This window comes from Mastacembelus armatus, chromosome 11 (genome assembly GCF_900324485.2).
Source record: "Mastacembelus armatus chromosome 11, fMasArm1.2, whole genome shotgun sequence".
In the NCBI taxonomy this organism is placed as follows: Eukaryota; Metazoa; Chordata; class Actinopteri; order Synbranchiformes; family Mastacembelidae; genus Mastacembelus; species Mastacembelus armatus.
Window position 1 is genome coordinate 19,193,959 of NC_046643.1, and position 27,229 is coordinate 19,221,187.

Consider the following 27,229-nt stretch of genomic DNA (forward strand, 5'->3'; position numbering starts at 1 on the left):
GGAATGAGTTCTGCATAGAAACACATGGCATCACAGTGTGTTTTGTATTCTGTGACCAAATCTTTTTGTGTTACATTACCAAGCTATAGGACATTTCAAACTATAGATTATTCATACAGATGCAAGAACCATTTACATTAAATTATAAAACCTATTTATATAATAAATTCTTTAGCACTAATATGAATATTGGTGAGCTATTATACAACCACTTGAAGAGTCGTCTATCAAGAAAATGATAGAAATCTCACCAAACAGGTTCAGGGTTTGGTTTTTTTCACTTCTAATGTTTGTGATCATTTTACTTGATTTTCAGCAAAAGATAAAACATTTTATATAATAAACAGGACAGAGCAGTGAGTCAAACAACAGTCTTTATTTGGAGACGTGTATAAACTAAAATAATACCCTGAACCATCTAAGCTTGGAGAGCTGCAGAATAAACATGTCCAGAACATGTAATGACATATTTTCCAAATTCAGACATTAACAATTTTCATTTTTATGCACCCAAAGAATTTTAATCCCCTACATAAGAATAGTTAAAAATAACAAAAATGCTGCATCTTTTTTGGAAAGAAACCATCAGTGGACCACAGTCAGGGTGTTGAGGTTGATCTTGGCTTAGTGTTCAATCTCAGAACATTCCCTTCCTGTAACGGTGGATCAACTCTGACACATCTTCCTTACACACTTTTATCCAGCCGTCCTCCTGCATGTGGTACACTAGATAAACACACACACACAAAAAAATAGAGATGGACACATACACTTATATACATACGGGTGTCCATGTATAGACACATAAACACAAATACAAGTTTAACTTTCACAAATTTCTAAAGATTTTAGAGGATGATATGCAGATGTCAAAGTGCATGTCTTCCCATGACTACAGGTACTAAAAGGAACAGGTGCATGTGTACTGCACAACAGAAGGTTATTGTGTAGAAGATAGTGAGGTTAGGGTTGGAGTGGCAGTGTTTATTTCTGATGTCCATCTTGAAAAAAATAATCCACTGACAATGAAACTCCAGAATGTACCAAATAATCATTACATTTTACTGATACTTGTATATTCACACTTCTTGCATCTTCTTGAAACTAATCTAAATTTAAAACTGAAGAAAAAAAATAAAGAATACAAATTCATAAAATTTGAGATAAATGTAGAAACCATCTCTGAGCATATACTCACTGTTGACCACCCCTCCAGAATAAGCGTCTCTGTGAGTAGCGTGAGTAGCATTTTTACTTTGACCTGATTATGGAATTGTTTTCACCTGTTCCTTGTTTTGTCTTTTGAGTTATATACACCTTGTCAGCCACAGTCCAATTGCTAGGTTGTCTCACTACATTCCTTGTTCTGACTGAACTCTTTGCCTCCCTGCATTTGCCCTGTGTTTTTGCCACACTCTGAGTCTGCCTTTTGCTTTTCCCCTTTCTTCACCACTGGATTCCCCTTTTTGGATTTGGTTCATGGACTACTTTTTGTTTTCCCCGGTTTAAGTTCAGTTGTTCTGGTTCTTTCTTTTTGAGTGTTTTCTGCCCTGTGTTGCGTGTTTGTCTAGCCCTCATTCCTTGTTTCCCTTGTGTTTCATGTTCTCTGTAATCTGGTACATTCCCCATAGTGTGTGATACCCAGACTCCTGTGCTCTGTTTCCTTGTGTTTGGTGTTTATGTTCTTGCCTAGTCCTCTGTGTTCTTGTTTCATGTTTCCCTTAAAGTCTGGTGGGTTCCTGGTGTTGTCTGAACCCCTGTCTTGTGCGTGCGTCCGTCCGCCCCAGGTCCCATGCCTTGTCCCCTCTGTTTCATGTGCTCACGCTTTTGGTAATTCTTGTTCTTGTTTTGAATATCTCGTCCCCAGTTTTCCTCTGTTCTTGTTTAAATGAAGTCTTGTTTCTTTTGATCCTTGAGTACCAGAGTGGGTGCATTATTGGTCCGAAATTAATTAAACCCTGATTCGTGACAAAAAAAGTGGTATAGGGAGACTATGTGAAAACCCACAGTTCCTCATGACAGCTCAGCATGAAAACATAAACATCTTACACTTCATGTTTTATTTCCTCACATTTTAATCAGATTAATTATTCACATAAGTAACATACGTACTGTGTGATACAGTTTCATACTTATTCACATTGTCTTCCTCTATTTTGAATACTACTGTGTATAGTAAATGATTGCCCATGGACAGGCCCATGCCTCTGTAACCCAGCACCATGTTAGACAGCAGCTTGGAGGCAGCAGCCACAGAGATTCTGTGGTTGTTCCTCAGCCTGTACAACCTAAACAAATAAGAACAATAAAAGGGACCAACAACAAATCACTAAAGTCATTTAATTTTAGGTTTGGCTTAATTTGGACTATATTATTTTGCTTGCTTTTTTGTCATTTAAAGTAGATTCAAATAGCCTTAATGCTCATAAGCACATATACAAAGGAGCAGGAAAGATGACACATCTTTGTTATGTGTGATGTGAAGTAATTTCTTTTTCCAATACTGTATTTCTGTAGGCTGCTGGGTAAAGAAAAAAACACTGACAGTGCAAAGCTCCCACTGTCCCACAGTGTGTAATGCTGCAACTAGGTCAATCAATAGAAAAGAATCCCTCAGTAATATTGACAACAAATCCCTTCATGATCCAGCTCCTTCATACCTTAAAGACCTCATAGTACCATATTATCCCAATAGACCACTTCGCTCTCAGAGTGCAGGCCTACTTGTGGTTCCCAGAGTTCTCAAAAGCAGAATGGGAGGAAGAGCCTTTAGCTATCAAGCTCCTCTCCTGTGGAACCAGCTCCCAGTCTGGGTTCAGGAGGCAGACACTCTCTGTACTTTTAAGGCTAGACTTAAAACCTTCCTCTTTGACAAAGCATATAGTTAGGGCTGGCTTCAGGCAACCCTGAACCATTCCTTAGTTATGCTGCTATAGGCCTAGACTGCCCGAGGACCATTGTGCTCTCTCTCTCTCTCTCTGTACCTTCTGCAGGTGTCCCTGGTCCTGGAGCTGTATATCGCTGATGTGCAGTTACTGGCCCCACCAACTTGCAGTGTCTATTTGTTGTTTATTGTTGCTGTTCTTTTCTCTCTGCTCTATCCACTCACCCCAACCGGTCGAGGCAGATGGCCGCCCAGACTGAGCCCGGTTCTGCTGGAGGTTTTGGTTACCAGTAACCAACTGGTGCTCATTAGGGATTTGTTTTCTATGTAAAGTGCCTTTTAGATGATTTTATTGTGGTTTGGGGCTATACAGATAATATGGAATCGATGAAAAATGACTCTGAAATATAATTACTCAGACTCCTTCCTCTCCAGTCAGCTGCCAGAGTTGTTACTGTGGGAAACTTAGATTTACTTTAATGTAATAACAAACATGAGACAAAAATCAGTGTCTGTACACAGGGACTGTGGCTGTTGTCACATGGAGGTTTTTCTCTTCTGACCTGCTTCATCTGCTCATGTTGGATTTGTTTGTTGTTGTTTCACAGAGACTAACATGACCATCATCATCATCATCATCGCTGCTGTGGTTGTTCTTCTCTCCATCATCTCTGGGATTGGATTCTACATGTACAGACAGAAGAAAGGTGAGAGAAACACTTTATTTTTCTTCAGTGTTTTGTTTGACTTTGTTTTCTCCACCTTACAAAAGTAAAACAATCATCACTTCCAAGAAAACCAGTTTCATGACAATAGTACAATGATGTGAAGGGAAAGATGATGGTAAAATAAATGATGTGAGATCTTCATAGAAAGAATTGATCAGTTTGAGTGAATAGGGAACAGGATCACTGGTAAGTAGAGAAATTCAGTCATTTTCAACTGAAATTAATTTTTTTTTTTTTTTTCAGCCAAGCATCCTCCATCTTGTAAATAAAACTTGTTCATATTTTATTTTTAAATTAGATTATGAGATTTCTGTTTTTTCTGGTTGTGTTCACTGAGTGAACTGTTTAACTGCAGCTATTAGCAACCCTGCAGTCAGGGAGCAACTGAATCTGCCTAAATGATAAAACCTCCTGAACATAGTGAGTCACTTCATGTTAAACAGCTGCTTAAACTCTGCACTATTGATCCTGTGACTTTCTCCACTGGGAAAAAAAAAAATTTGTAAAACATTTAGTTGAGAAAATGTTTGATTTCTATGACAAAGATGAATTTGATAAATATGAAAATAAGTTTAAGAGGAAAAACTGGGTCATTGTCAGCCAAACTGTTTTATTAAAGACTTGAACATTTACAAAATCAATGATAAACCAGGTAAATAAAAACTGATTTATGAGCATAGCAGGTAAATACTGGATTTATTAACTCTCAGCACTTAAATTAATTATAAATATTTTGGATTTGTGTAAATATTATTTTGCAAGATTAAACTCTGCAAACATTTATTGTGACTGAACTGTTTCCTGTTATATTTATTTGTTTTATGTATTTCCTCCTCTTTCTCTTTAGGTCTGTGGATACATTTTAAAGCTGTACCACCAGACTGTCTTCAGTAAAAATGAGAATTTGTTGGTGATTTATGATAAATTGATGGAATCAGGATTTTAGAGTCTGCATTAGATTTCATTAATTGATTAAAAAAAATTTGATTTAAAAAAAGGAATTTCAAAATATTTTAAATGTATGAAGATGGTTTCATGCTTTAAAATCAAAAGTAGAAGTTTCTGTGATGAAATAGTGAATGAAAATGTTTATTGGAAAGTCAGTCTCAGAGCTTCTCATAAATACACAATTTAGATATTTGTGTTCAAATCCATCATAGTTACAGGTTAATGTGTCTGGTGTTTTTTTGTTACATTAATGTGAGCCTATATATGTATATTTGTTTGTATATCTGGGCTCTGCTGATATGGTGATACTTTGAGAAAACAGATGTCAGTTTTCTGTTCAGTTTTTTTGCTTCTCTGGTTGTGTCAGCTCATAAACTGTAAATCAGCAACATTCACAAAGTCTGTCTGGTGGGAAACTATACCCAGATCAACACAGCTTCTCCAACTCAGCAGTACAGGAATTATGAAATTATTATTGTAATTAATTCATTGTAAACATATAATATTTCCCCCTAGCCAGTGTTCAAATTTCTAAATGGGTCCTTAATTTATTTTCCAGAAATACTGTTTCATGATACATATGACATAACAACATAAAATTACAGATCTGTTTGAATGTTGTATTGTTAGCACCCCCCTATAAACACACATGTAAATACTGAGCTTATATATTTCTTTAAAACTCCATCTTGTAAATAAAACTTGTTTCAAAGTTATAGATCATGTTTTGATTCCAACCAGACTTCAGCACGTCATAGTTTGTCTGAGGTTTGGTTTAATGAATCAGGATTATGCTGTTTAATATCCACAATTTGATCTGTTTGTTTTTCAGTTATATCTGAGACTGTAAAAGGATCGTGGGATGTTTGAAATTTCTTCTGCACTAATAGAAATGTCTGAAAAATATTTCCTGCTTATATTTAAAACTGCAATATCAAAAATCACTTGTTTGAGATGATAAATGTCAAATGAAGTTGCTCTGCTGTTTCTTTCATGTTGTTTTGCTTCAATAAAATCCCTAAAATTCCACATTTGTTTTCATGATTCCACACACATTCATACAGTTTGAATACTGCTGCAGTATTTTGTATTTAATGATCATAGCTCTGACCTGTACATGTAAAACCAAAGGTACAACAGAAATGTGTGCTACAATTTATTACACACAAGTGAATGAGAACTGACTTTTCACATCACAACAAATGACTTTCTCTTTTTGTGGAATCATTTTGTATTTTATGTCTGCTTGTTCTTAAATAACCATATGACATGTCCTAGATTCATCTGGCTGTTTTGAGTTATGAAGTTTAATAGAAAATAGGGAATACAGGTTTAAATTGACTTCGTATTTGTTAATTTATTGAGTTTTAAGACTAAAGACAGATCCACTCAGCTGGTCTTCACCCTGCACAGTTGCAGTTTTTTGATTTTCCCCTGGAAAAAAAACTTGCACTGAAATCTGCCTGACAACTAATGACACTGGCTCCTCAAAATAAACAACTTTTCTAACAGATGCAATGCTTGGTAGGTTACACCTACACAACATAGTAGGCTACTCCAATGAGGTACATCAGTCGTACATTTACTCTATATTGAAGATTTAATGTCAATTTTATTTACAGTATATATAGCACATCACAACAGCTTTTGCTGCCCAAAGTGCTGGACAAATAGGAAAAAGGATACCACACAAGCCTACAAAGCTGCAGTATCAACATGCCATTACTGTAAAAAAAACGATCTTAATTTATTGACAATTTGAGCCCATTCCATGCTCAACATTTTATTGATCGAAATTAAAAATGGACCACACACTTCTTTACACACCCCCCTATAAGACATTGTCATTCATTTCTAAAATCAATATATTTGCATTTTCATCCCCTACACCAAAATTATTGGGTTTAAAAAAAAAAGTTGCATCTTTTTGGAAAGAAAACATCACTGGGCCACAGTCGGAGTGTTGATGCTGATCTGGGTTCAGAGGTCAAATTCAGAACATTCCCTTCCTGTAGCGGTGCAGCAAGTCTGACACATCTTCCTGACACACTTTTATCCAGCCGTCCTTCTGCATATGGTACACTACATAAACACACACACACAAATCAAAATGTGTACACACAGAACAGCACAAAGACAGAACAGCAAAAACAAGTGTCCACAGACCTCAGTTTAGTCCCATTAGGTCAACAGAACATTCAGTCTTTGCTGAATATTGAAGGGCAATTTTTTGCAGTTTTTATGTCTTTAAATAACAAATAATCATGAGATGACAGAAAATGGGGAGAAGGAGCAAGTAATTTCTAGTTGTTTCTACTGTGTGGATATCTATATTTTACAGTAGATATCTACACACTTGTAGTAGATACACACTTTGGCATTTAAAAAATATTTCAACCAGCCAACAAAAACATGAGCAATGCTGCCAATGTGGTTAAAAAAAGCCTTAAATAAAAACCTGAAATATACTGTACTTAAAGGAACAGTCTCTGAGCATATACTCACTGTTGACCACCCCTCCAGAATAAGCGTCTCTGTGAGTAGCGTGAGCGATGCCCCGTCGGCCCAGTTCATACGCCTCCTCCACTGTCATGTCCTCCCTGTATCCACTGTCTATGACGCCATAGGCGTAACTGTTCCCACTGCCAGTAGAGAACATACGGCCAGACAGGCGGTTTCCATTTTCATCCACATAGAACAGACCAGGGCCCTGGAGAACACACAGGCATTATAGGGTCTGCAGGAAAATTAGCTATTCATTTTTATATCAGTCACAGTTTCTGGTAATTATTAACATTATTTTACCTTCCAATGTGTGAATTCAATACAAGTGTACCTCTAAAGGGACCTGAATAAATATTACAACTGCATTTCATGTTTGTTTTAAGATTTAATGAGCTGCTCTCTCAAAGAGATCTGCTTTTAGCTTCTTATTATTTCAAGGTTATGTACTTTTCTTGTTAAAGATATTGTGATTCTGGGGAAAACAAAAACATATAACAGCTGGAGGTTTTGGAAACATTTGGTACTTTTTATGTATCATGTTCATGTCTAGTCAGTTTCAGTGTTTTGTGCTTTAATGCATTTGTTCTAAATGTTCTATATTGTGATCACTTCCATGTTTTAGTGCTGTGTGTAGACTGGTTGCAGTGTAAATATGTATATGTGAGGACACTGCCTGTTTTCTTAAATTAATGAACCTAATTTTTTATGCATTTCTGTACTAATATCAGAAACTATCCAAATGAACAGTCTCCAGACTTTTACTACAAACCACAAAACTACAATTTACTAATAACTAAAGGAACTTTCTTTACCAGTGGACGAAGTACAATATTAGGCTTTGCTTCACAGCAAGTGATAAAAGGGTTGCAATGTTCTCCACAGTTTGCAGGACACACACACACAAACCCAACCATAACAGATCACAGTTCACCTGTTTGTCCCATCCACAGATCATGCTGCCCACAGACAGGCCCATGCCTTTGTAACCCAGCATCATGTTACACAGCAGCTTGGAGGCAGCAGCCACAGAGATTCTCTCATTGTTCCTCAGCCTGTACAACCTGGATGAAATAAGAACAACAGAAGGTGCCAATCAGTTCATAAGCATCTCAACCAGCTAGATGGTGAAGACTAGTCTGCAAGTGTAGTCTACCAACACAGAAAAAAAAAAACTCATGATACTCTTCCTGATTTTATAAGGACATTTACTTTTGAACCTTTTAATTTGAAGAAGGTGAAGGTATTTAATATAATTTAAAAATCTCTGATACAGATACAGTCCTACCCACTTTAATTCCACTGAATCAAATATTTTCCTTGTGACTGAGCACATATTACTCCAGCTGCACATTAAGGTCATGAAACATCATCAGTGAGCCAACAAACCTGACTGAGAAAGCTCAGTCACCATGTTGAAGTGTTAAACTTATTGTCCGAGCCAAATGGGGGAAGGAGCATCACAAAAGGGAGAAACAGAAAACAAACCATTGACTGACCTGCACTCTTTAGCCAGCAGTCGTTCCCAGTACTTGCAGTCTGCAGCACTGCCCGACATGGTGCCCAGCAGGTACGGGTTGATCTCTATCACCTTGTTGAAACGGAAGGTGGCTGCAGCATCAAGACACAATAGGTAAAAGAAGTTACTTAGAGACCAACATTAGAGGATGACGAGTCAACACTATGATGCAGCTCAGAGCAGCAGCTCCTTGGTCACACCTGATGTCTTATATACATTGGGACCACTCAGTGTCCCTCAGTTTTACATTGACTTGTTCCTACACTTGGTGTTTTAGATATGATGTACAATGTGTTGATGGTGGCTGGATTTCTTTACCATTGACTGGGCCATGGTACATGTTAACTCCTTCCTTTTCTTTACAGATAACAGGCTGTGAAACTGTGCCAGACATTCTTGCATCACCACCACAGTTTCACCTTTTACCATTTCCATGTCTGGAACATAAATAATCTTTTTTTATATACTATACCAGACACGTGTATTTACTCTACCTATGTAACTGCCAGCTGAGGCTCTGGAGTCCACAGCCACGATGACTCCATGTCTGAACTTGAAGGCCAAGGTGGTCGTACCGTGGTCCAGCTCGATACTCACACCCCCGTCACGGTTGCAGGACTTTAGAAAACCTGAGGGCTAAAATGAAACCACAGACGTACAATGGCACAGTGTGTGAGAGTAAAGTATCTATCATAGGATAATATTATGACAATAAGTTGGGTGGTTAAGATAAACGTGTCATATGAAATATTATATGAAGCAAACCGCGCACTTATAACCAGAGACGCGTAAAACCTGAACCATGCAGAGTCTGACGCGTCATGACTGTGGCAGGTTTATGAGACAGGATTCAGTTTTATCAGTTTCACACCAAAACCCATGATACTCACGTCTAGGCCCAGGGGAACAGCGAATTCTTGAGTTTTGGTCCCAAAATTGTAGTGGTTGGTCCGGTCGACGAGATGGTTCTGTCTTGCTGAGTAAATCTGCGCACGAAGCTCAGAATAAGCTTTAAACCCACTTACGTCTAAAAGAGCCATTATTAAATAAAGTAGGTGAACTAGAGCAGATTATTTTCTGTAGTGCAGGATTTCCAAATATGACGATGGCTGTTAACAAAGCGTCAATGATAATTTCCTTGTTCGTGACAAAGAACTCGAAAGTGAAACAAACTATTTCTCTGTTGTCACTGTCTCGTAAAATAACATGCAAATTGGGCAACAACACAAACCAACGCACCGATTATTAAATATATTATGATCAATACAGACTCTTCCTTAATGAGAAAGTTCATTGATCCAAACCAAACCCTTATGATGTTCAGCTTTAATACAGAAACTGGCACAAAACCACATGGGCCAATGAGAAAGCATCATAGTTTCCTCATCATCAGTCTCTAAGTGAAAATGCAGGATTCAGGTTTTCAAAAGTCTGCAAATGTAATTTTATAGTTACTGCGTGTTTGCATGTATCAAAATGATAAAAATACAAATGTCAACGACCTGTTGATGAGGGAGAATCATATAAATGACCATAAAATGCAGCACAGTCACCTTCTCTTTAGTCTGTCATATATTACATATATGTCAATATTAGAGGGAAATAGAAAATAATAAAACATGAGCAAAAAGTGTCAGCATTGATCAGATAGTAATTTTATTGAACGTTATTTATTATTATTATTCCATATTGCAAAAAACTTGTTACATCATTATGGCCCAGTAGCAGCCTCCCTGTTTACTGTAGTACTACAGTAGCTCCTGTAGTATTAAAAAGTTTCTACAACAAAGTGAAGCAGAGCAGCAGAAACCAGGATGACATTGCAATAAAAAAACATGTTTTCCTGCTAAATGTTGTGATGTTGATGATTTATATGAGCTTTGCATTGACACTCAGGCTGTTTCCATCTGCTGCACAGTTTCCTGTACAACCTCCAGCTTTAAGGGGACGACTTTCTCTGTCAGGACTGTTGTTGTGCCTGGACGATATCTGTATTTTGTTTTCCTAGAAAAAAAAAACAATGCTTTATTATACCCTATTTAAAATCTGATTTTCAAACATGGTTCAACATAAAAATTCACCAACCATCCCCTCATATATGACATCACTTTCTAAATCCTCCTCTTTTAGAAAATCAGACCTTGCAGGAGGTCATACCTGTTGTCCTTGTACTCTGACTCCTGGTAGGGTCTGATGTAGTCCACTCCTCGTCTGGTGATGACACAGATGTCGATGTTGTGGCCTGATCCGAGGTCGCTCATGATTCCTGAATGGATGGCAGCACAGACCAGCTCCTTCGCCTCCTCCAGCTGAGAGATCAGAGAAATCATGGGCAGCAGGGCAGAGATATCCAGGACAGGTGGCGATAGACTTTTATAGGGTTTAACATCCAAATGCAGCAATTCCCAAGTGCTTAAATGCTATTTGTTCATTTTGATACTAAACACAAATACAGTAAAGAGGAAGAAGAACAGTTTTTCACATGTTCTGTCCACATAATCTAGAGAATTGTTTGGTGTCCAGTGTTACTGCTCTGATTCATTCAATTTAAAAATGACTAAACAAGTGAAATCACTGAGAAAACATCTAAACCATCACAAATGTCATGTCACTGTCACCAAATGCAACAACAGGTGTTCAGGCACGTACCTCCAGGTCAGGTTTGAATCTGTCCTCCAGAATCCCAAGAGCAGCCATATCACCAGATCCTGCACGAACACAAAGTAAAGTCAACAGACATAGACTAAACACAGTCTCAGACCTGTAGCAAATTAACAGATATAATGTAAAGCTGAAATATAGAAAAAAATCATAACCCCCTATTATGTTCAATTAAAACAGAGCATGGTTTGATATGATCAAGACATTTCACCATTTCAAACTCTCAGGTCTCTCTAAATTATTTCATACAGACAATCATACACTTCAGGAACAAAGAGCAAGACCAAGATGTTAAACTGAGCAGTGAGGACCAATAAAACAGTGAAAGGGGCAAAAGCATCAGAGAAAATTAAAGACAGATATCACAGTAACAGTGCAGTGTTATGGGACATACCCATGGAAAGGTAAGGCACTTTATTTACACTCCCATATGGGCCCACTGTGTACAAGTGGTTCCCAGTGCAATCCACTCCTCCCAGTATAAGATTGGCCCCAATCTGGCCATGATACCTGAGAGATCAAAACGATTAGTGATTATTGATGCCTTCAAGACTGTAACTCCTCCTCATTAATCTTAATGTCTGTTTAATTTATTCACCAGTACAGGTGTGTTTGCAGCACAAACCTGTACAACATGTCCTGTAATATGTTGACGGCCATGACGACACGAGGATTCCTCCCACTGTTCAGAGAGAAGATGGTGAGATTGGACGACAGAAGGTCTGTGGTTTTCTCTGTATCTGCTGCTGTTCCTGCTCCACAACAGCTACAGGGAGAAGAACAGAGGGAGGAATTATTGGGAAACAAGTGAAGAGGCTAAAGAGGTAAATGAGGAAAAGATTAAAGAGAAGAGGAGGAGGAAAATATACAGCGATTACTTTTTCCTGGAGCCTGTTTTGGTTTAAAAAAAATTATAAAAATCAATCAAAGGATGTAGCCTCAATTCCCAGAATGCAATGCAACCCTAAAATTCCCAGACAGCCTGTCATCAGTAATGTAATACTGCATTTACATTTATCACTTCAGTACACTTGAATAAATACTGGGTCACCATGAGGCATTCTGGGATATGCAGTAAATCATTTAAATTAAAGGAAGCAGTTTATGGTTAAATGTGCAGTGAACCTATAGAGTAAATGACCAAACATCATCAGAGAACAGGAGACACACTGAACATTACTGATGACACTGAGAGTATCTGAAGGTAGAGTCTTCTCAGACCAACACACTTTAACTCACTAGATATTCGGAGCAATGTAATGGATCTTGGCGCACATCTTGTCTGCCACAACTTCACCTGACGTAGCTCTGGTGTCTGCTCCCAACACAACCCCATCCTGCACCAGCACAAAGGAACCTCAGTTTATTACAAGTATATACCTGAGATGTACTGCAACAACAATACCATAGAGAAAGTACATCATTCACTAAAATCTGTTTTCTACATGAACATTTCCCTCAGAAACTGTGGTCCTCTCAGCTTTATACTCGCCTTGAACACAACTCCAGCGATGGTGGTGCCTGTTTTCATGGGTTTGGGGGTCTGTCCTCCTCCAAAAAGACCCTCTAACGCAGCATTTCTGATAGAGGAGGAGTAACAGAGCAATATGGGGTATTTACAACAACTGATGACTATTATAGATGGTCTATAATAACCGTGAACACATTATCACCGTATTGTTTCATTCATTAAACTGATAAACAAACTGAACAAGTTACTTTCACTTTTTGATTCTCATTCATGCTCAGTGTGACCAACTGTTTTATTTTGTCAGCCTGCTGATCTGAACACACACAGTAAGAAGAAGCTCTTACCTCACTGCGTTGTCGAAGTTGAATCCAGCTGCAGGAGGTTCGAGGACGGTTGACAGCGCCATACTGGACCGACTGCGCGTCTCTGAGCGTCTCGGTGCGTCTCGGTGCGCCGGAGGTCGCTGCTGAGCTCCAGCCCTGTCACCTCCTTCCTCTCTTTCGGTTTTGGAGTGAAAATGGAGAAACGCTGCACGGACTCACAAGTCAAAGGAGTCAGCACAGGGGTGAGTAAATCCGGACCGGTTCGGTTGTAGATTTGTCTACTGGCTCAGCACCAAACGCCGTTTGCCTTAAAATGATCGTTAACCGATTTCGTAGATGAACAGGTGATGCAGTACCTGATCAGTAACATAAATGTAATATTTTACATATTTTATTATCAGACAGTGTTTGTATTTATCACTAAAACTTTATTTTATACACTTATACAAAATAAAGGTCCAGCTACACTTTCATTTTCAGTTATATCCCCTGAAAAACTACCCTGGCGTAGAACTCTAAATCCCAGAATTCATAGCTTTGTTGAACGTGAAGCGAGTTTACGTGTTCCTGTGATGCCATAACCCCTTGGTATGACTGTTTTCTGTCATATTATCTAACAAGACTCTCCTCTCCTCAGACCACCATCCTGGCTGCTATTTTTGATGGGGGGGTCGTGATTGGTTCAGATTCCAGAGCTTCAATGGGAGGGTGAGGATGTTGTGACAATAAAGTGAAGTTAAACATATTTAAGAAAGAAATTATAACATAAATGATGAAGATAAAATCCAGTATTTTAAGTTGATATGAAGCAACAAGACACAGACAAACCAAACAGTTTGATGCACTTTGCAAATGTTACATTGCATCTATAATAATATATAGCCTACCCTCTAATATTATAATGTTTACTTATAATATGTTTTTGTAGATTAAACTACCCAAAGGTCGATTATATAAATATATTAAAATTAGGTTATTTAGCACTTTTATGCAAGAATATTACTGATGTCCTAAACTGTAATATTTCAGGTGTCAGTGATCTGACTGTCTGACAGCAGACATACATATATTCTGCATATATTTTTGCTAAAGTCATGTAACAGTGGGCTTCATGGTTACAATTATAGCCAGAGATTAAACATCTTCCTGCTGCAGCTGTGTCAACACTCATCATGGCATTGTTATCTCTTCCTCTCTCTTTAGAGAATATGTGTCATCTAAGACCATTAACAAGGTGATTCAGGTCCATGACCGGATCTTCTGCTGTATGGCTGGTTCACTCGCAGACGCTCAGGCCGTCACCAAGGCTGCAAAGTCTCACCTGTCCTTCCACAGGTGTCACGCACACACACACACACCACAGACACACACACACACACATATATGAATACACTGGCATTTAGTGCATGAGTCCTCACCCAGATTAAACACGTTCATCACATTTTCACGTTACATTTCAAGTGTAAATGATATGAATATTAATCTAGTTAACCTTCAGCTGTGGACTGACTCAAACTAAGCTGCAAACCCACCTTATTAATTCGATGCTCCAAATGCCACAGATTCAAAGTCTCTTCTACTCAGCACAAACTTTAAAATGTGACTGTCCCTGATGTTTCTGTCCTAGTGTGCAGATGGAGACGCCTCCACTGGTCATAGCAGCAGCCTCAGTGCTGAAAGATCTGTGTTACAAAAGCAAAGAGGAGCTGCAGGCCGGTTTCATCACAGCAGGCTGGGACAGGAAGAAAGGACCACAGGTAGGATGGTCATGATGAGAGGCAAACAGCAAGAGCCAGTGTTTTATCATCAATAACAATACTCTGGAGTAGTTACAGTAAAAGCAGTGAAGATGAAAACAGTAGTACTGGGGACACCTACGTGCATATATCTACTCTCCTGATGTTCTCATCCTTGTCCAGGTGTACATCGTGGCTTTAGGTGGGATGTTGATCAGTCAGCCTGTTACCATCGGTGGCTCAGGCAGCACTTACATCTATGGCTACGTTGACGCCAAATACAAACCCAACATGAGCAGAGAGGAATGTCTACAGTTCGCCACTAATGGTACTTCAGTTACTTATGTACCCAAACTGCAATAGATTTGGTTTGTCAGGATCTGAAAATGTTTTTGGGTAAACTTGAGTTGTGATTCATTCATTAAAGTGTAAAATATGGTTTTCCAGAGGTTTCAACATGTCACATGGAGATGCCCCAGGTGTTAACACTGAACAGCGATCAGATATATGTTTTAGAGGAAGTCATTCAGACTTAAAGAACATTTGTGTATGTATTGTATGTATTGGTTCTGTGGTGTTACAAAAATAAGGCATCCAGTTGCACTGAAAGAAAAGGAAAAGTGTTGAATGGAAATAAGTTTTAAACTCCAGTAAATGTGTTTTAATGACCCAGGAAATGTAGAAATGTCATAAACTACATGTCTTTGCTTGTTCAACATGTCTGATATTTCTTGTTTTGTGTTCCTGCTGCAGCTCTGGCTTTGGCTATGGGCAGAGACAACGTCAGTGGAGGCGTAGCTCACCTGGTGGTGATCACAGAAAAAGGGGTGGAGCATGTGGTTGTACCTGGGGACAAGTTACCCAAGTTCCATGATGAATGACCAACATCCATCCATTATCTCTACCCGCTTATTCCTTAACCAGGGTCACAGAGATCTGCTGGAGCCTAGAATGACCAACATGACATTTGGATTTTTTTTTTTTAAATTATGGAATAAATATGTTGAATTTTATTTCACAGCTTTCTTATTAATTCACTCTGTGTTTGACATCAATGTAACAAACTACACAGACGCATTCACCTGAAATCAGACTCCAATTGGTTAATGACAAACATTTGAAAACAGGATGATAAGCAGGTACCAGACTACAAAACTCTACTCATTTCTTAATGTTTTTGCCTTTTTGTCTCCACATCATGTTTTTGTGTTGTTTTCTATGTGAGGAAATATGAGAAAATAAAAAATCATTTTAAAAATTGTGATTATAATTCTTCCTGCTCTCTTTATTTGATGTGCTTCAAAATTCATCAATTTGTGATGTGCTCTATCAATGATCTCAATATTTGTGCAGCAGTTGCAGCCTCTGTGGCTCATTATTAAACAGACTATTAAACATTAGCCTCCATCCTGACTGATCATAAATATGTGAATATATAATGTATAGGGGTCACTCCAGAATTGGAGGACATTTGGGCTTCACTTTTCTGATTTTCTGCTACATATTCATCAATAATAGATAATAAACTATCAAAGGCTTGATTAGCTCAGCTTACAGATCAATTTTACAATTTATTTTACATGATTTATCTGGTGTTTACTTACTACTTTACTTACTTGGTGCAACAGGGTTGCAGGTAACAGGGTTGCAAATCCTTACTAATGTTAGCTTTCTCTCAGGAGTAGGAGCTAGCTGTTTATCTAGCTGTTACTACTGACCAAGAGGACAAACTTACTTATGTAAATAAGCGAAGAAAAAATACAAAAATAATCCTCTTATTCTGATAATATGTATAATAGGGTTGCATGAGGTAGATTGAGACATTCAGTCAAGGCTAAATATGTTATGAAAATATGAAAAATAGAAGAGAGGACATACCTTTGCTCTACCCATTCTTTTGGAAAACTGTTTGATGCTGTCATGAACAGCATGTCCTGTCATTCACTGCTTTCTTCTTCTTCTACCATGCTAAAAAGGTTATGGTAACAGGGTTGCGTGCATGTTGTGGGACACACGTTCCATGAATAATTATTATTATTTGAAATATTATGTTAATTAAAACAGTTTAAAACAGATTCCACAGTTACAAGAGACAGGCATGAAACAAATAATACCAAAAAAATAAAATTAAATTTTGATTTAAACTGTTTTATTTGAGATTAAATTTGGTCATTAAGGGGGTGGGACAAGAGAAAAATTGCATTTTAGGGGGTACTCCAGACATATTTGTTATTTTTAAAACTATTTTCAAGCATTCTTTTCTCTTAGATTTTTTAGATTTGATCTCTGGACAAGTAAATTTACCCAGAAACTACATTTTTTAGTATTTTGTATGTGGATTATTTAAAATTTGATGGGTGGGACGTAAAATGTCCTCCAATTCTGGAATGACCCAAAGTATTATTTGTATATATATATATATATATATATATATATATATGTGTGTGTGTGTGTGTGTGTAAGTAACAGCTGTGACTGGCTGCAGCTGCTGCAGAGGAGACACTTTAACTTTCAGTTTCGGTTTAATTCAGGAAACATGGAGTCTGTCTGATGCATGACGGTAGGATTTGGTTAATAAACTGAATTAATCACAAACTGCTGGTCTTTAGCTGCACGGAAGGTTTTCGACAACAAAACAACAGAAACCTGCTCGACTGGACGTTTCGTTTTACGGCTTTTCACCTTAACTTCGCGTCAGTCGGTGTTTTTGGTCTGAATCACCATGTTGGAGGAAACGGGGCCAGAGTGGCTGTCGGAGGAGGTGAAAACCGGAGTAAGTAGGATCTTTAATGTCTGTAGGTGTTTGTATGTCCTGTGGATGTTCACTGCTGCTGATCTGTAACATGATTATTGTTTTTACCATCTGTTTGTAGACAACCATTATCGCCATAGAGTTTAATGGAGGGGTCGTCCTGGGCTCAGACTCCCGAGTATCTGCAGGGTAAGATGGTGTTTGCACTAAACAATAATCTGCAAATGTCCTTTTATTTTCCTAATATCTTCTTTACACAACATCTACACTCTGTCTGTCCATCCAGAGCGTCAGTGGTGAACAGGGTGATGAACAAACTGTCTCCTCTCCATGACAAGATCTACTGCGCCCTGTCAGGATCTGCAGCAGACGCTCAGGCCATAGCTGAGATAGTCAACTACCAGCTGGACGTCCACAGGTGAGTCCACAGGTGAGTCCACGGGGACCATGGACACATGTTTTATTAGATATTACACAGTGATCAGGCTGAATCAGTGTGTGTTCCTCCTCTGGCAGGGTATAAACAGATTTTAACATATATGTACAGTCTCTTTTTAATTTATTATCAACACCAAGCCAAACCTAAAGAAAAGTAAAACTCATTGCTAACTTGGTAATATTTTTCTATTTTATTATTAGCTTCTCTGATAATATTAAAGATGGGACGTCCTGCTCTGTAGGGACCACCAGTGTCTGGGACCTGCCTCTCTTTGTACAGGACTTAAAACATAATGCCATGTCTCATTTGTCAGTATTGAGATAGGTGAGGACCCTAAGGTTCGCTCAGCTGCCACTCTGGTGAAGAACATCTCGTACAAGTACAAGGAGGAGCTGTCGGCACATCTCATCGTGGCCGGCTGGGACAGGAGTCTTGGAGGTCAGGTCAGTAGACTCATGTAGCTGATTTCAGTCTGGGAGGAGGAGACAGAGGTTTAAAGAAGAAAGATCCCTGTGAAGAATTAATGTTAACAGGGTCAACATGAATGTGTCTGCAAACGTGACCTTCATGTTTCTTCATAGCAGCAGAGCAGCTGCTAACATGCTGAATGAAACATGTTTATCTATCATGATATTATACTGAAGGTGTCCACAGGGGCGGTTCTAGGACTTCATCCTTAGGGGGGCTTAGCCCTCACTGTTGTTGCTGATAACACTACCTAGTGTTGTATTGTGGCAAAAACTCCATTGCTTTAGTTTCCATATGACCAAACAATGCTGAATTATAAACTGGATGTTGATTATTATGGAGTATTCATTCTTCTCACAACATATTAACATGTTACCTCATTTTAGTAAATCATAGCCACGGCCCACAGTTTAACTGAAAACAATTACAATTTTTTGATTGGTGGCTAGTTTGCTACATTATTATATATTTTGTCTGCATGTCATGTGCTGGGCTCTGTACTGTGTATATATGGACAGCTAATTTGAGATGGCAAATTTCCGTAGCCACTGTGCACATTAAATGCACAAATACAGGCTAAACAATTAAAAAAAAAAAAAAAAGATAGACTATACCTTCTATAACCACCTACGAGTTGCACGTTTCGTTTCCTGACTTCTGCTGACTTACAGCACAAGCCGTTGTACTTCTGAGGAAGGGTTATAGGGAGGCCTATCACGCATGCACATAATAGCAAAGAGAATTTAAAAATATGAAAAAACACTTGGATCTTTTATTTTAATCAAGTCCTGCATTTCTTAGTTATTTTCATTTTTATTTTAAAAAGTAAAAATTATGCTTTCAATAAATTTTAATAGTTTTATAGTTGATCATTTTAGTGGGGCTGAAATGACAGACAGGGAGGCTAATGCCCCCTTAAAAAGGGTCTAGAACCGCCCCTGGGTGTCCATAGAGAATGATACCTGTCCTGTGCCCTTTGACCTCTCCCAGGTGTTTGCAACCCTGAATGGCCTCCTGACAAGACAGCCTTTTGCAGTCGGTGGCTCTGGCAGCTCGTACGTTTATGGGTTTGTTGATGCTGAGTATCGCAGAGGAATGAGCAAGGAGGAGTGCCAGCAGTTTGTCGTCAACAGTAAGTTTGTTTTTTACACAGCACTTCTTTTTTGTCAGACATGTTGGATGGTGACACAGAAACTTGACATTTGCTGCTTCTTTCTCACTCCTGAGAACTGCTCTCATTATATTGTTTCATTATAAAACTGAAGTCTTCTGGTTCGGGCTCCTCACCTGTACGTTACTGTCTTCCTCCTTCTCGTAGCTCTCTCTTTGGCCATGAACCGTGACGGCTCCAGTGGTGGTGTGGCCTATCTCGTCACCATCGATGGACACAGCACAGAGGAGAGAGTCATTTTAGGAAATGAGTTACCCACCTTCTTTGATCAGTGATCGGTAGTGTGAAGCCACTGCAGGATGTAGTTTGGTCCTGTTTTCAACACAAAAGTCTTTACAAACATAGTTTTTCCCTCAGCTGTCAGATACTGAGCTCTAAGCTAAACCAGCTTCTGAACTGAAAAATACTGAATATGTGTAGGGTTCATTTTGTTAAAAGGAAAAACTCATATTCCTCTAATTCTCAGAACTATTTCAATAATGTCAGACAACCTTTGTGTCAGTGAATTAGTCAAACAGGTTTTCATTAGACAGCTGATCAGGTTTGTGACCCATCATTAATAGACTGAAAAATAAGAAAATGAAGCTTGTGTGACCTTCAGTGATTTAACCAATAATCTCATTAATATTTCAGTCTTCAGTCAGTTACTTCATCTAACTGAAATGAGATTATCTCACCACAGGGATGATAGTGATCCCTTTGTTAGCTCTATCCCTTGACCACTGACTGACTAGCATAGATTATGTCCACATGCCTTTCCTCAACTAGCTGAAATATTTACCATGAGACACTGAAGATCTCACTGTTTAGATTTTCAGTGCCAAGCCCATCACTAAACAGTGAAAGTAAATTTGTTGGATCATCAGATTGTCATGTCACACTACTTTATATCCTGGTTATGAGAATCTATTAAGATGTCTGGTTCAGACTAAAGGTATAGACTCACATGTCCTAACCAACTTTTATGTCAACTATGTGAATTTAAAATGAAATAAAAGCCCCATGTTTGTTTACTTCTTGTGTTTTCTTCTTTACTGAACTATAAAGCTGTTTTTATGTTCATGTTCAGGATCATGGTTATAATAATGCCGGTTATTTAGGATGATGGTGATAATTTCATTTTTGCAACCACTCCAGCTTTTGTGCTGATGAGGTTTCAGGGAACCCCCTGCTCCTTCCTGAAAACGAAAGTGAAAGTGGATGAAAACTAAAACACTGGTCATTCGAGGACAACAGTCAGAGGAAAATGGCAGGCAACGCTGCAACAACCACGTCCAAAGCTTTTGCTTTAATTTTGGCAGTTTGCGTCGACCTGTCTTTGTTTTACGCGTCGGGACTTGTAGTCACCCACAGCGTCCTTGGACATTTTGCGCGTCTCTGGGTTTCTGCGGCTCTCCGGTTCTTGGCACTAACTGCTGTAGGTCTGCTCATCCTAGGAAACCTCCCCCTGTTGTTGGTCCGTTTTGTAACGGCGTACAGTCTGGTGCCTGTGGTGTTTGAGACCGGAACCAAGGTGATCTACCATGAGGAGACCCAGTGCTCACAGCTGGTGGATGTTCGCTGCTGGCTCATGTGCGCCGGAGCGTCGCTGGCTGCTGCGCTGTTCTGGGAGATCACCATCCCGGACACCAAAGAAGAGGCTGCCGGTAAAAAGAGAAAGCAGAAGGCCAGAGTCCAGTTTATGAGAGTCCTCCGCCTGTTCAAACCAGACTACCCGCTGCTGCTCGGAGGACTTGTGTTCCTGTCGCTGGCTGTTCTCTGTGAGTTTACAACAGATGATGATGATGATGATGATGATGATGAAGGTTTGAGTTTACAGCAGAGGAAGTCATATGGTGCAAACTGGTGCTAATAGTGGTCAACTATCAACTATGAAAACAATAGAAAGTGGTGGTAAAACATGTTTTGGTTTGAATTATTTAAAGCATCATGTGCATATTAATATGAGTCTGTGGGAAGAGGAACGTTTGTATTAGAACAGTTGTAGATTTGGTCCTGGGATAATGAGGAACAGATTCATGATAATGCTGCTGCTGCTGCTGCTGCTGATGATGATGAGTTATAACTCTGTTCCTGGGATACTGAGGAAAACATTTATGACAATCCTGCTGCTGCTGCTGCTGATGCTGATGATAATCTGATGTGGACTCAGTTACCCTGGTCTCTCATTCTTTACTTGTTTACCTGTGTGTCCCTTCTCAGGTGAGATGTTCATCCCGTTCTACACTGGGAGAGTCATTGACATCCTGGGTGGTCACTACCAGCAGAATGAGTTCCTGTCTGCACTGCTCTTCATGGGCCTGTACTCTGTGGGCAGGTAGGGCCAGTGTTTATCCTCCATATTCATCCACCATCAAATGTCTGTGGCTCAGTGGTAAAACCTAACTGACTTTCTGTTTGCTTCATGTCTTAGCTCTGTGAGTGCAGGCTGCAGAGGGGGGGTCCTCCTTTGTGCCATCAGTTCCTTCACATGCAGAATGAAAGGCAAGCTGTTTGAGGCTTTGACCAAACAGGAAATTGGATTTTTTGAGACCACAAAGACAGGTAAGACCCTAATAACACAGAGTATGCTGCATTTTCAGTGCATATGAACGACAGCAATTCAGGCACAAAATGAGACATTAGAGGACAAAACAAAACAAAATAATGCAGGTCGGTAGAAAGACAAGAAAGGACAAGGCATGTTGGATCAGACAGACCATTCTAGGCACAAGACATAAGAGACCAGCTAAAAGGAACAGCACAGAGAGGCCAGCACATGACAGAAGATCATTTCTCTTCATTCTCTCTATTCTCTGTGTAGGTGAAATCACATCCAGGTTGTCTAAAGACACCACCCTGATGGCAAGAACAGTGTGTCTGAATGTTAATGTGCTGCTGAGGACATTTATCAAGACAATGGGTATGATCTCCCTGATGATGAACCTCTCCTGGAAACTCACATTCCTCGTGTTGATGGAGACGCCCATCACCGGCCTCATTCAGAACATCTATGACACACACTATCAGGTAAACACTGGTTAATTAGATATGAATTAACGCCATATGTCACCCTGAAGGTCAAAATTCTTTTGTGTTTTTAATAATTTTTTTTAATCTAGTGAATAATCATAAGATTAAATACAGAGTCCTGTGTTTTTATTCCTCCCTCAGAAACTTTCCTTGGCAATTCAGGACTCGATGGCTTTGGCAAATGAAGCAGCAAGTGAGGTAGTATCTGGTGTTCAGGTGGTGCGGAGCTTTAACTCAGAGAAACATGAGGCCCGTCGCTATGACAAACGCATGATGGACACACACAACCTCAAGATCCGTCGGGACATTGTCACATCTGTTTACTTGCTTGCACGGAGGGTGAGAAGTTTTTTGTGGTCATGAGGTTGTTGTTGATCCAATTATTTATAACACCCCATTTAACACTATTTATTGCTGTGTGTGTGTGTGTGTGTGTGTGTGTGTGTGTGTGTGTGTGTGTGTGTGTGTGTGTGTGTGTGCGTGTAGTTGACAGGGTTGAGTATGCAGGTCATCATGTTGTACTATGGCAGGCTGTTTATCCAGCGTGGACAGATGACCACTGGCAACCTGGTCTCCTTCATCCTCTACCAGTCAGACCTTGGAAGAAACATCAGGGTACATCAATGGTTTTTGTAACCACCTAACAGCATTAGCTTATTAGTTGGTTAAGAACAGTTTGGCAAAGCACAGTAAAGAGTGTAGGGCATAATTTACATGCTATAGGGAAAACTCAATGTTCTTTACATGATCAGGAAAAGGAAATGCTTTTTATAAAATAAAGAAATTGAAGTAGAAGATTTAACCAATGGTTGGTCTGGTGGAGAGTAATGCTGCATCATATAAAATATAAAGCTGTTTGTGGTTTTAAACCATATCTTGCCACTCATAGCCTTGACCCTGACACTTGGCACTCAGTAAGTGACTGGTCTTCTAACTCCATCCTTTTTCCTCCAGACTCTCATCTACATCTTTGGTGATATGCTGAACTCAGTGGGGGCTGCAGGAAAAGTGTTTGAGTATCTGGACCGAAAACCTGAAGTCAGCACAGACGGAAAACTCAAACCAGATCAGCTGACAGGACACGTCAGCTTCTGGCACCTCAACTTTGCCTACCCTGCAAACCCTGACAAAACAGTGCTGCAGGTGAGCTCTGAGTGTCACAGAGACAAGGGCCATTCTTTGCTTTCAATTTGGGCACCTAATGAAAAATATTAGTAGAAAACAATAAAACACTGACAAGCTAAACTGACTGATTTAGAGAAGATATTACCCCAACTATTTATAAGAATGAGCTGGAGACACATCACAGAGATACAAAACTCAAATTTTAAATTAAATTCAGTGAGAATTTCAGGTTTTATGGGTCAACATTTAGGATAAATGTCATATATGGCATTAAACCTTTGTTGTCTCCATGGTTCAGGACTTTTCTTTGGAGCTGAAACCGGGCCAGATGACGGCACTGGTGGGCCCATCTGGAGAAGGAAAGAGCACCTGTGTCAGTCTGCTGCAGAGATTCTACGAGCCACAGGATGGAGAAATCCTGCTGGACAACGAACCGCTCAAATCCTATGATCATCGATTCCTCCACAAGAAGGTGATTAACCATTAGGGCAAGTTTTAATGAGGTTCAACACTGTTTGCTGGGAGCTACTGTTTCAAATCTTTTATATTCTCATATACCACATCAATATTTAATAATTTAATAGAATAACATCTACTCATTCAGTATCGTCCACAAATTCAGAGTGAAGCTGATGAGAGTGTTTAACAGGTTGCAGTGGTGAGCCAGGACCCTGTGCTGTTCTCCGGCTCCGTCAGAGACAACATCGCCTACGGACTTTCTGAATGTTCGCTGGATGAAATCCAGGAGGCGGCACGTAAAGCCAACGCTGCTGACTTCATCAGCCAGCTGCAGAAAGGCTACGACACAGGTGAACTGTTTGACCTGCCCCTCATGCTGTTTTCATTCCTAAATAAAGACCTGAAGTTACGTGAAAAGCAAGTTCAACAATATAAAATAATATAAAGGCTAAATATAGACTAGTTAGTGAAGATTAGTGTTGACTCTGATTGTAGTGTTTGAGTTTGAAAATCCTCATATCTGCCTGCACCAGGTTGGTTTCTAAGTTCTTTAACTTCAGCCTGTTACGACTCTATAATATATTGTCCATTTCTCAGAGGTGGGTGAGGGCGGTGGCCAGTTATCCAAGAGCGAGAAGCAGCGAATCGCCATCGCTCGAGCCCTGGTCAGACAGCCACAGGTTCTCATTCTGGACGAAATAACCAGCTCTCTGGACACTGAGAGTGAAAATAAGGTATGTCACTACTTCAAGCACTGTGGCCTCAGCTCCTATAGGTCTGCCATTAGTGTAGTAACATGTAACAAGTCGACGTGAAGACTTTCTTCATCTTTCTTTATTTTTATGAACAATCTTAAAGAGAAATCCATCTGATCGATAACATCATTTCATCTGCTGATGTTTGTGTGCTCACTGAAAATCTAATCATATTAATTCTTAGTGAATATTCAGTATTTCACTTTTCATCTTTTCACATACGACCATTTAAACTCTAACCTGCACTGTTCTGGTGATATGTGCACTGAGGTTATTTTTGCATTGATGTATTTATCTCTGGACAAATTAAAAATAATTATTGAAATGTTGCTAAAAACAGAGCTAAATATTTCTGTGATTGGCTGCACAGGTTCAGGAGGCCCTGGCTCGTTCCAACCAGACCCTCCTGGTGATCGCCCACAAGCTGAAGACCATTGAGAAGGCAGATCAGATCGTTGTGATTGGTGGTGGGAGGGTGGAGGAGCGAGGGACCCACCAGGAGCTGATGGACCTGAAGGGGAGCTACTACAGACTGAGAGCGAAGCTGTTCACCGACGATGCTGTAGCTTCATGAACACTGTGAGAGGACTGTGTTTATGACAGTGTTTTATGTTCCTCAGCAGGACCAACCAGCCTGATGAAAGGTCTAATATTGACCTGGAGTTTATGTAAATATTACATTCAAATTCTGTAAATAGACTTGGCACTTTTTCCAGTTTTTCCTGTGTTTTAAAAAAACACCTTTGTAACTGTGCAGCTTATTTATTTTGCAGACTTGAATTAGATATTGTGAATTAATCAAAATTCGGGGTATATCTGCTGGATATTTCATCTATACAGGTTTTTCAATGTCATGTCCTTGTATTTGATAAAGATTAATAAACCATTGACACGACATCCACAATTGACACCATTCATTATCAGCAGCCAAAGGTCATTTTTGTGGGTCCCATATAAAACACTGATCAGCAGTACTAGACATTTTGGATCATTGACAGTAACCTCAACTGGCAACCTGTCCAGGGTGTACCCCCGTCTTTGACCCAAAGAGAGCTGGGATAGGGTCCAGCAGATCTCTGTGACCCTGGTTAGGACTAAGCAGGTATAGACGATGGATGGACATTAACCTCATTCGATTCCTGCCAGAACATCATTCAAGCTTTATCTCAATGGTTTAGTTTCAGTTTGAGCCTCATGCCACTCATGTATAAAGGCAAATATATGCACAGGACATTCGAATGACTTAAATGAGAACTAAACATGGCAGACAAAGCTTTGACAAACAGGGCTGTGTTTATTCCTCACAGAATAAAAAAGTAAATAGTCATAAAGGTGAAGATGCCAGTACATGATGCACAAGAATAGAAATGACTCCCAAACAAAAGTACCTAAAAGTAAAAACCTGTACTATAGTGTATGATGGAAAGAAGAGAAACCGTATTTGAATCAAGAAACATTATTAGTATTATTGAGGTCAGATGGTTAGAAATATGTTATTGTGTTTTTGTAATCACATATCACATATGTCTAAGTCCTATTTTAGTTTTAGCTGCAGTACTCTATGTCAAATTGAATCAGTCCTGCTGGGTTTGGTTTTAGTGTTCGAGCTGGTCTGGAAAGTCCCTGATTACCAGCATTGTTTTGTTTTTTTCACTGTGAGGTGTTTTGGAAAACTGCCTGGTGCTATGTCATAAACACCAGAGGTGCAGTGAGGTGATACACTTGATGTCAAAACAAACACACACACACCCTCTGTCGACCAAAATCAGCCTCAGCTCAGGTAACACTCGCCACCATTTTGTCAAAGCTTCAGTTCATCGATAAAATGGCGGCTGTGGTCACGAGTCTCAGACAGGTTAGACTTTCGTTTCAGCTAAATGTTAATGATACTTTTAAAGCCTAATGCATCCTGACAAGGTTCAATAAACATGTGTGTTGTTGTTTTATCTCTTTGTTAAAGTCTAAAATGTTGGCCCATAATTCACACTTTGTCATTAGGATTTTATACTAAAACAGCTGCACCTGTTATTTTCAGCACATTTAAAACATTTAAAGTTTGAATCTACACTTTTGCCTTCATGGCCTGTACAGACTGCAGTAAATGTCTCCTACCCATAAACTAACATATTTCAGTGTTACACCATTAATCAGAGGACCACCTGCTGCTCTCTGTGTCAAACCTCTCTTCTATTTCCTGTTGGAGCTCATTAAACCCTTGATAACCCTGATAAACTCTGTGCTGATCCAACTAAAACCAAAACTATCTCTCATTGTTC

General features: G+C 39.3%; 5 protein-coding genes across 7 annotated transcripts; 3 read left to right on the top strand and 2 right to left on the bottom strand.

Moving 5' to 3' along the window:
• Positions 1–563: 563 nt before the first annotated feature.
• psmb8a (proteasome 20S subunit beta 8A) lies at positions 564–9,904 on the bottom strand. Of its 2 annotated transcripts, none has more exons than XM_026300743.2 (6): positions 9,472–9,904; positions 9,076–9,217; positions 8,562–8,673; positions 7,997–8,126; positions 7,066–7,270; positions 564–726 (listed from the first exon to the last, which is right to left on the bottom strand). In XM_026300743.2, exons 1-6 carry the CDS (start codon positions 9,619–9,621, stop codon positions 638–640), a joined length of 828 nt encoding a protein of 275 aa, XP_026156528.1. In that variant the 5' UTR covers positions 9,622–9,904; the 3' UTR covers positions 564–637. The 2 variants fall into 2 exon arrangements, with proteins under 2 accessions (XP_026156528.1, XP_026156527.1); XM_026300742.2 differs by lacking the exon at positions 564–726 and adding an exon at positions 5,892–6,642 and having other exon boundaries at positions 9,472–9,903.
• A 310-nt stretch (positions 9,905–10,214) lies between these two features.
• On the bottom strand, positions 10,215–13,193 carry LOC113126463 (proteasome subunit beta type-7-like). Its single transcript, XM_026300479.1, has 8 exons — positions 13,058–13,193; positions 12,735–12,822; positions 12,482–12,579; positions 11,868–12,008; positions 11,637–11,752; positions 11,231–11,289; positions 10,739–10,890; positions 10,215–10,585 (listed from the first exon to the last, which is right to left on the bottom strand). Exons 1-8 carry the CDS (start codon positions 13,117–13,119, stop codon positions 10,474–10,476), a joined length of 828 nt encoding a protein of 275 aa, XP_026156264.1. The 5' UTR covers positions 13,120–13,193; the 3' UTR covers positions 10,215–10,473.
• On the top strand, positions 13,146–15,873 carry psmb12 (proteasome 20S subunit beta 12). Its single transcript, XM_026300481.1, has 6 exons — positions 13,146–13,278; positions 13,674–13,744; positions 14,240–14,371; positions 14,664–14,793; positions 14,956–15,100; positions 15,526–15,873. Exons 1-6 carry the CDS (start codon positions 13,231–13,233, stop codon positions 15,651–15,653), a joined length of 654 nt encoding a protein of 217 aa, XP_026156266.1. The 5' UTR covers positions 13,146–13,230; the 3' UTR covers positions 15,654–15,873.
• Positions 15,874–17,267: 1,394 nt separating this feature from the next.
• psmb9a (proteasome 20S subunit beta 9a) lies at positions 17,268–20,615 on the top strand. The gene is made up of 6 exons (XM_026300068.2): positions 17,268–17,545; positions 17,646–17,713; positions 17,811–17,942; positions 18,277–18,406; positions 19,422–19,563; positions 19,750–20,615. The coding sequence occupies exons 1-6, from the start codon at positions 17,495–17,497 to the stop codon at positions 19,875–19,877; spliced, it is 651 nt and encodes a 216-aa protein (XP_026155853.1). The 5' UTR covers positions 17,268–17,494; the 3' UTR covers positions 19,878–20,615.
• A 193-nt stretch (positions 20,616–20,808) lies between these two features.
• On the top strand, positions 20,809–26,202 carry tap2a (transporter associated with antigen processing, subunit type a). Of its 2 annotated transcripts, none has more exons than XM_026300067.2 (11): positions 20,809–21,367; positions 21,810–21,919; positions 22,016–22,146; positions 22,406–22,611; positions 22,756–22,953; positions 23,101–23,229; positions 23,569–23,757; positions 24,038–24,211; positions 24,389–24,548; positions 24,796–24,932; positions 25,324–26,202. In XM_026300067.2, the coding sequence occupies exons 1-11, from the start codon at positions 20,849–20,851 to the stop codon at positions 25,525–25,527; spliced, it is 2,157 nt and encodes a 718-aa protein (XP_026155852.1). In that variant the 5' UTR covers positions 20,809–20,848; the 3' UTR covers positions 25,528–26,202. The 2 variants fall into 2 exon arrangements, with proteins under 2 accessions (XP_026155852.1, XP_026155850.1); XM_026300065.2 differs by having other exon boundaries at positions 20,809–21,362; positions 21,805–21,919.
• Positions 26,203–27,229: the final 1,027 nt, after the last annotated feature.

Bases quoted from the DNA above. Each gene is read 5' to 3' on its own strand.
- psmb12 (XM_026300481.1), top strand. From the start codon at position 13,231: ATGGAGAAACGCTGCACGGACTCACAAGTCAAAGGAGTCAGCACAGGG. The intron at 14,372-14,663 runs GTGTCACGCACA...TTTCTGTCCTAG, and splicing joins TCTCACCTGTCCTTCCACAG to TGTGCAGATGGAGACGCCTC. The intron at 15,101-15,525 runs GTACTTCAGTTA...TTCCTGCTGCAG, and splicing joins TCTACAGTTCGCCACTAATG to CTCTGGCTTTGGCTATGGGC.
- LOC113126463 (XM_026300479.1), bottom strand. From the start codon at position 13,119: ATGGCGCTGTCAACCGTCCTCGAACCTCCTGCAGCTGGATTCAACTTC. The intron at 12,580-12,734 runs GCGAGTATAAAG...GTGCTGGTGCAG, and splicing joins TCGCTGGAGTTGTGTTCAAG to GATGGGGTTGTGTTGGGAGC. The intron at 11,290-11,636 runs GTATGTCCCATA...GTGTTCGTGCAG, and splicing joins AGTGCCTTACCTTTCCATGG to GATCTGGTGATATGGCTGCT.
- psmb8a (XM_026300743.2), bottom strand. From the start codon at position 9,621: ATGGCTCTTTTAGACGTAAGTGGGTTTAAAGCTTATTCTGAGCTTCGT. The intron at 8,674-9,075 runs GTAGAGTAAATA...TTGATGCTGCAG, and splicing joins CTCAGCTGGCAGTTACATAG to CCACCTTCCGTTTCAACAAG. The intron at 727-7,065 runs GTGAGTATATGC...GTGTTTATCTAG, and splicing joins TTCTGGAGGGGTGGTCAACA to TGTACCACATGCAGGAGGAC.
- psmb9a (XM_026300068.2), top strand. From the start codon at position 17,495: ATGTTGGAGGAAACGGGGCCAGAGTGGCTGTCGGAGGAGGTGAAAACC. The intron at 17,714-17,810 runs GTAAGATGGTGT...CTGTCCATCCAG, and splicing joins GACTCCCGAGTATCTGCAGG to AGCGTCAGTGGTGAACAGGG. The intron at 17,943-18,276 runs GTGAGTCCACAG...CTCATTTGTCAG, and splicing joins TACCAGCTGGACGTCCACAG to TATTGAGATAGGTGAGGACC.
- tap2a (XM_026300067.2), top strand. From the start codon at position 20,849: ATGGCAGGCAACGCTGCAACAACCACGTCCAAAGCTTTTGCTTTAATT. The intron at 22,147-22,405 runs GTAAGACCCTAA...TTCTCTGTGTAG, and splicing joins TTTTGAGACCACAAAGACAG to GTGAAATCACATCCAGGTTG. The intron at 24,933-25,323 runs GTATGTCACTAC...TTGGCTGCACAG, and splicing joins ACACTGAGAGTGAAAATAAG to GTTCAGGAGGCCCTGGCTCG.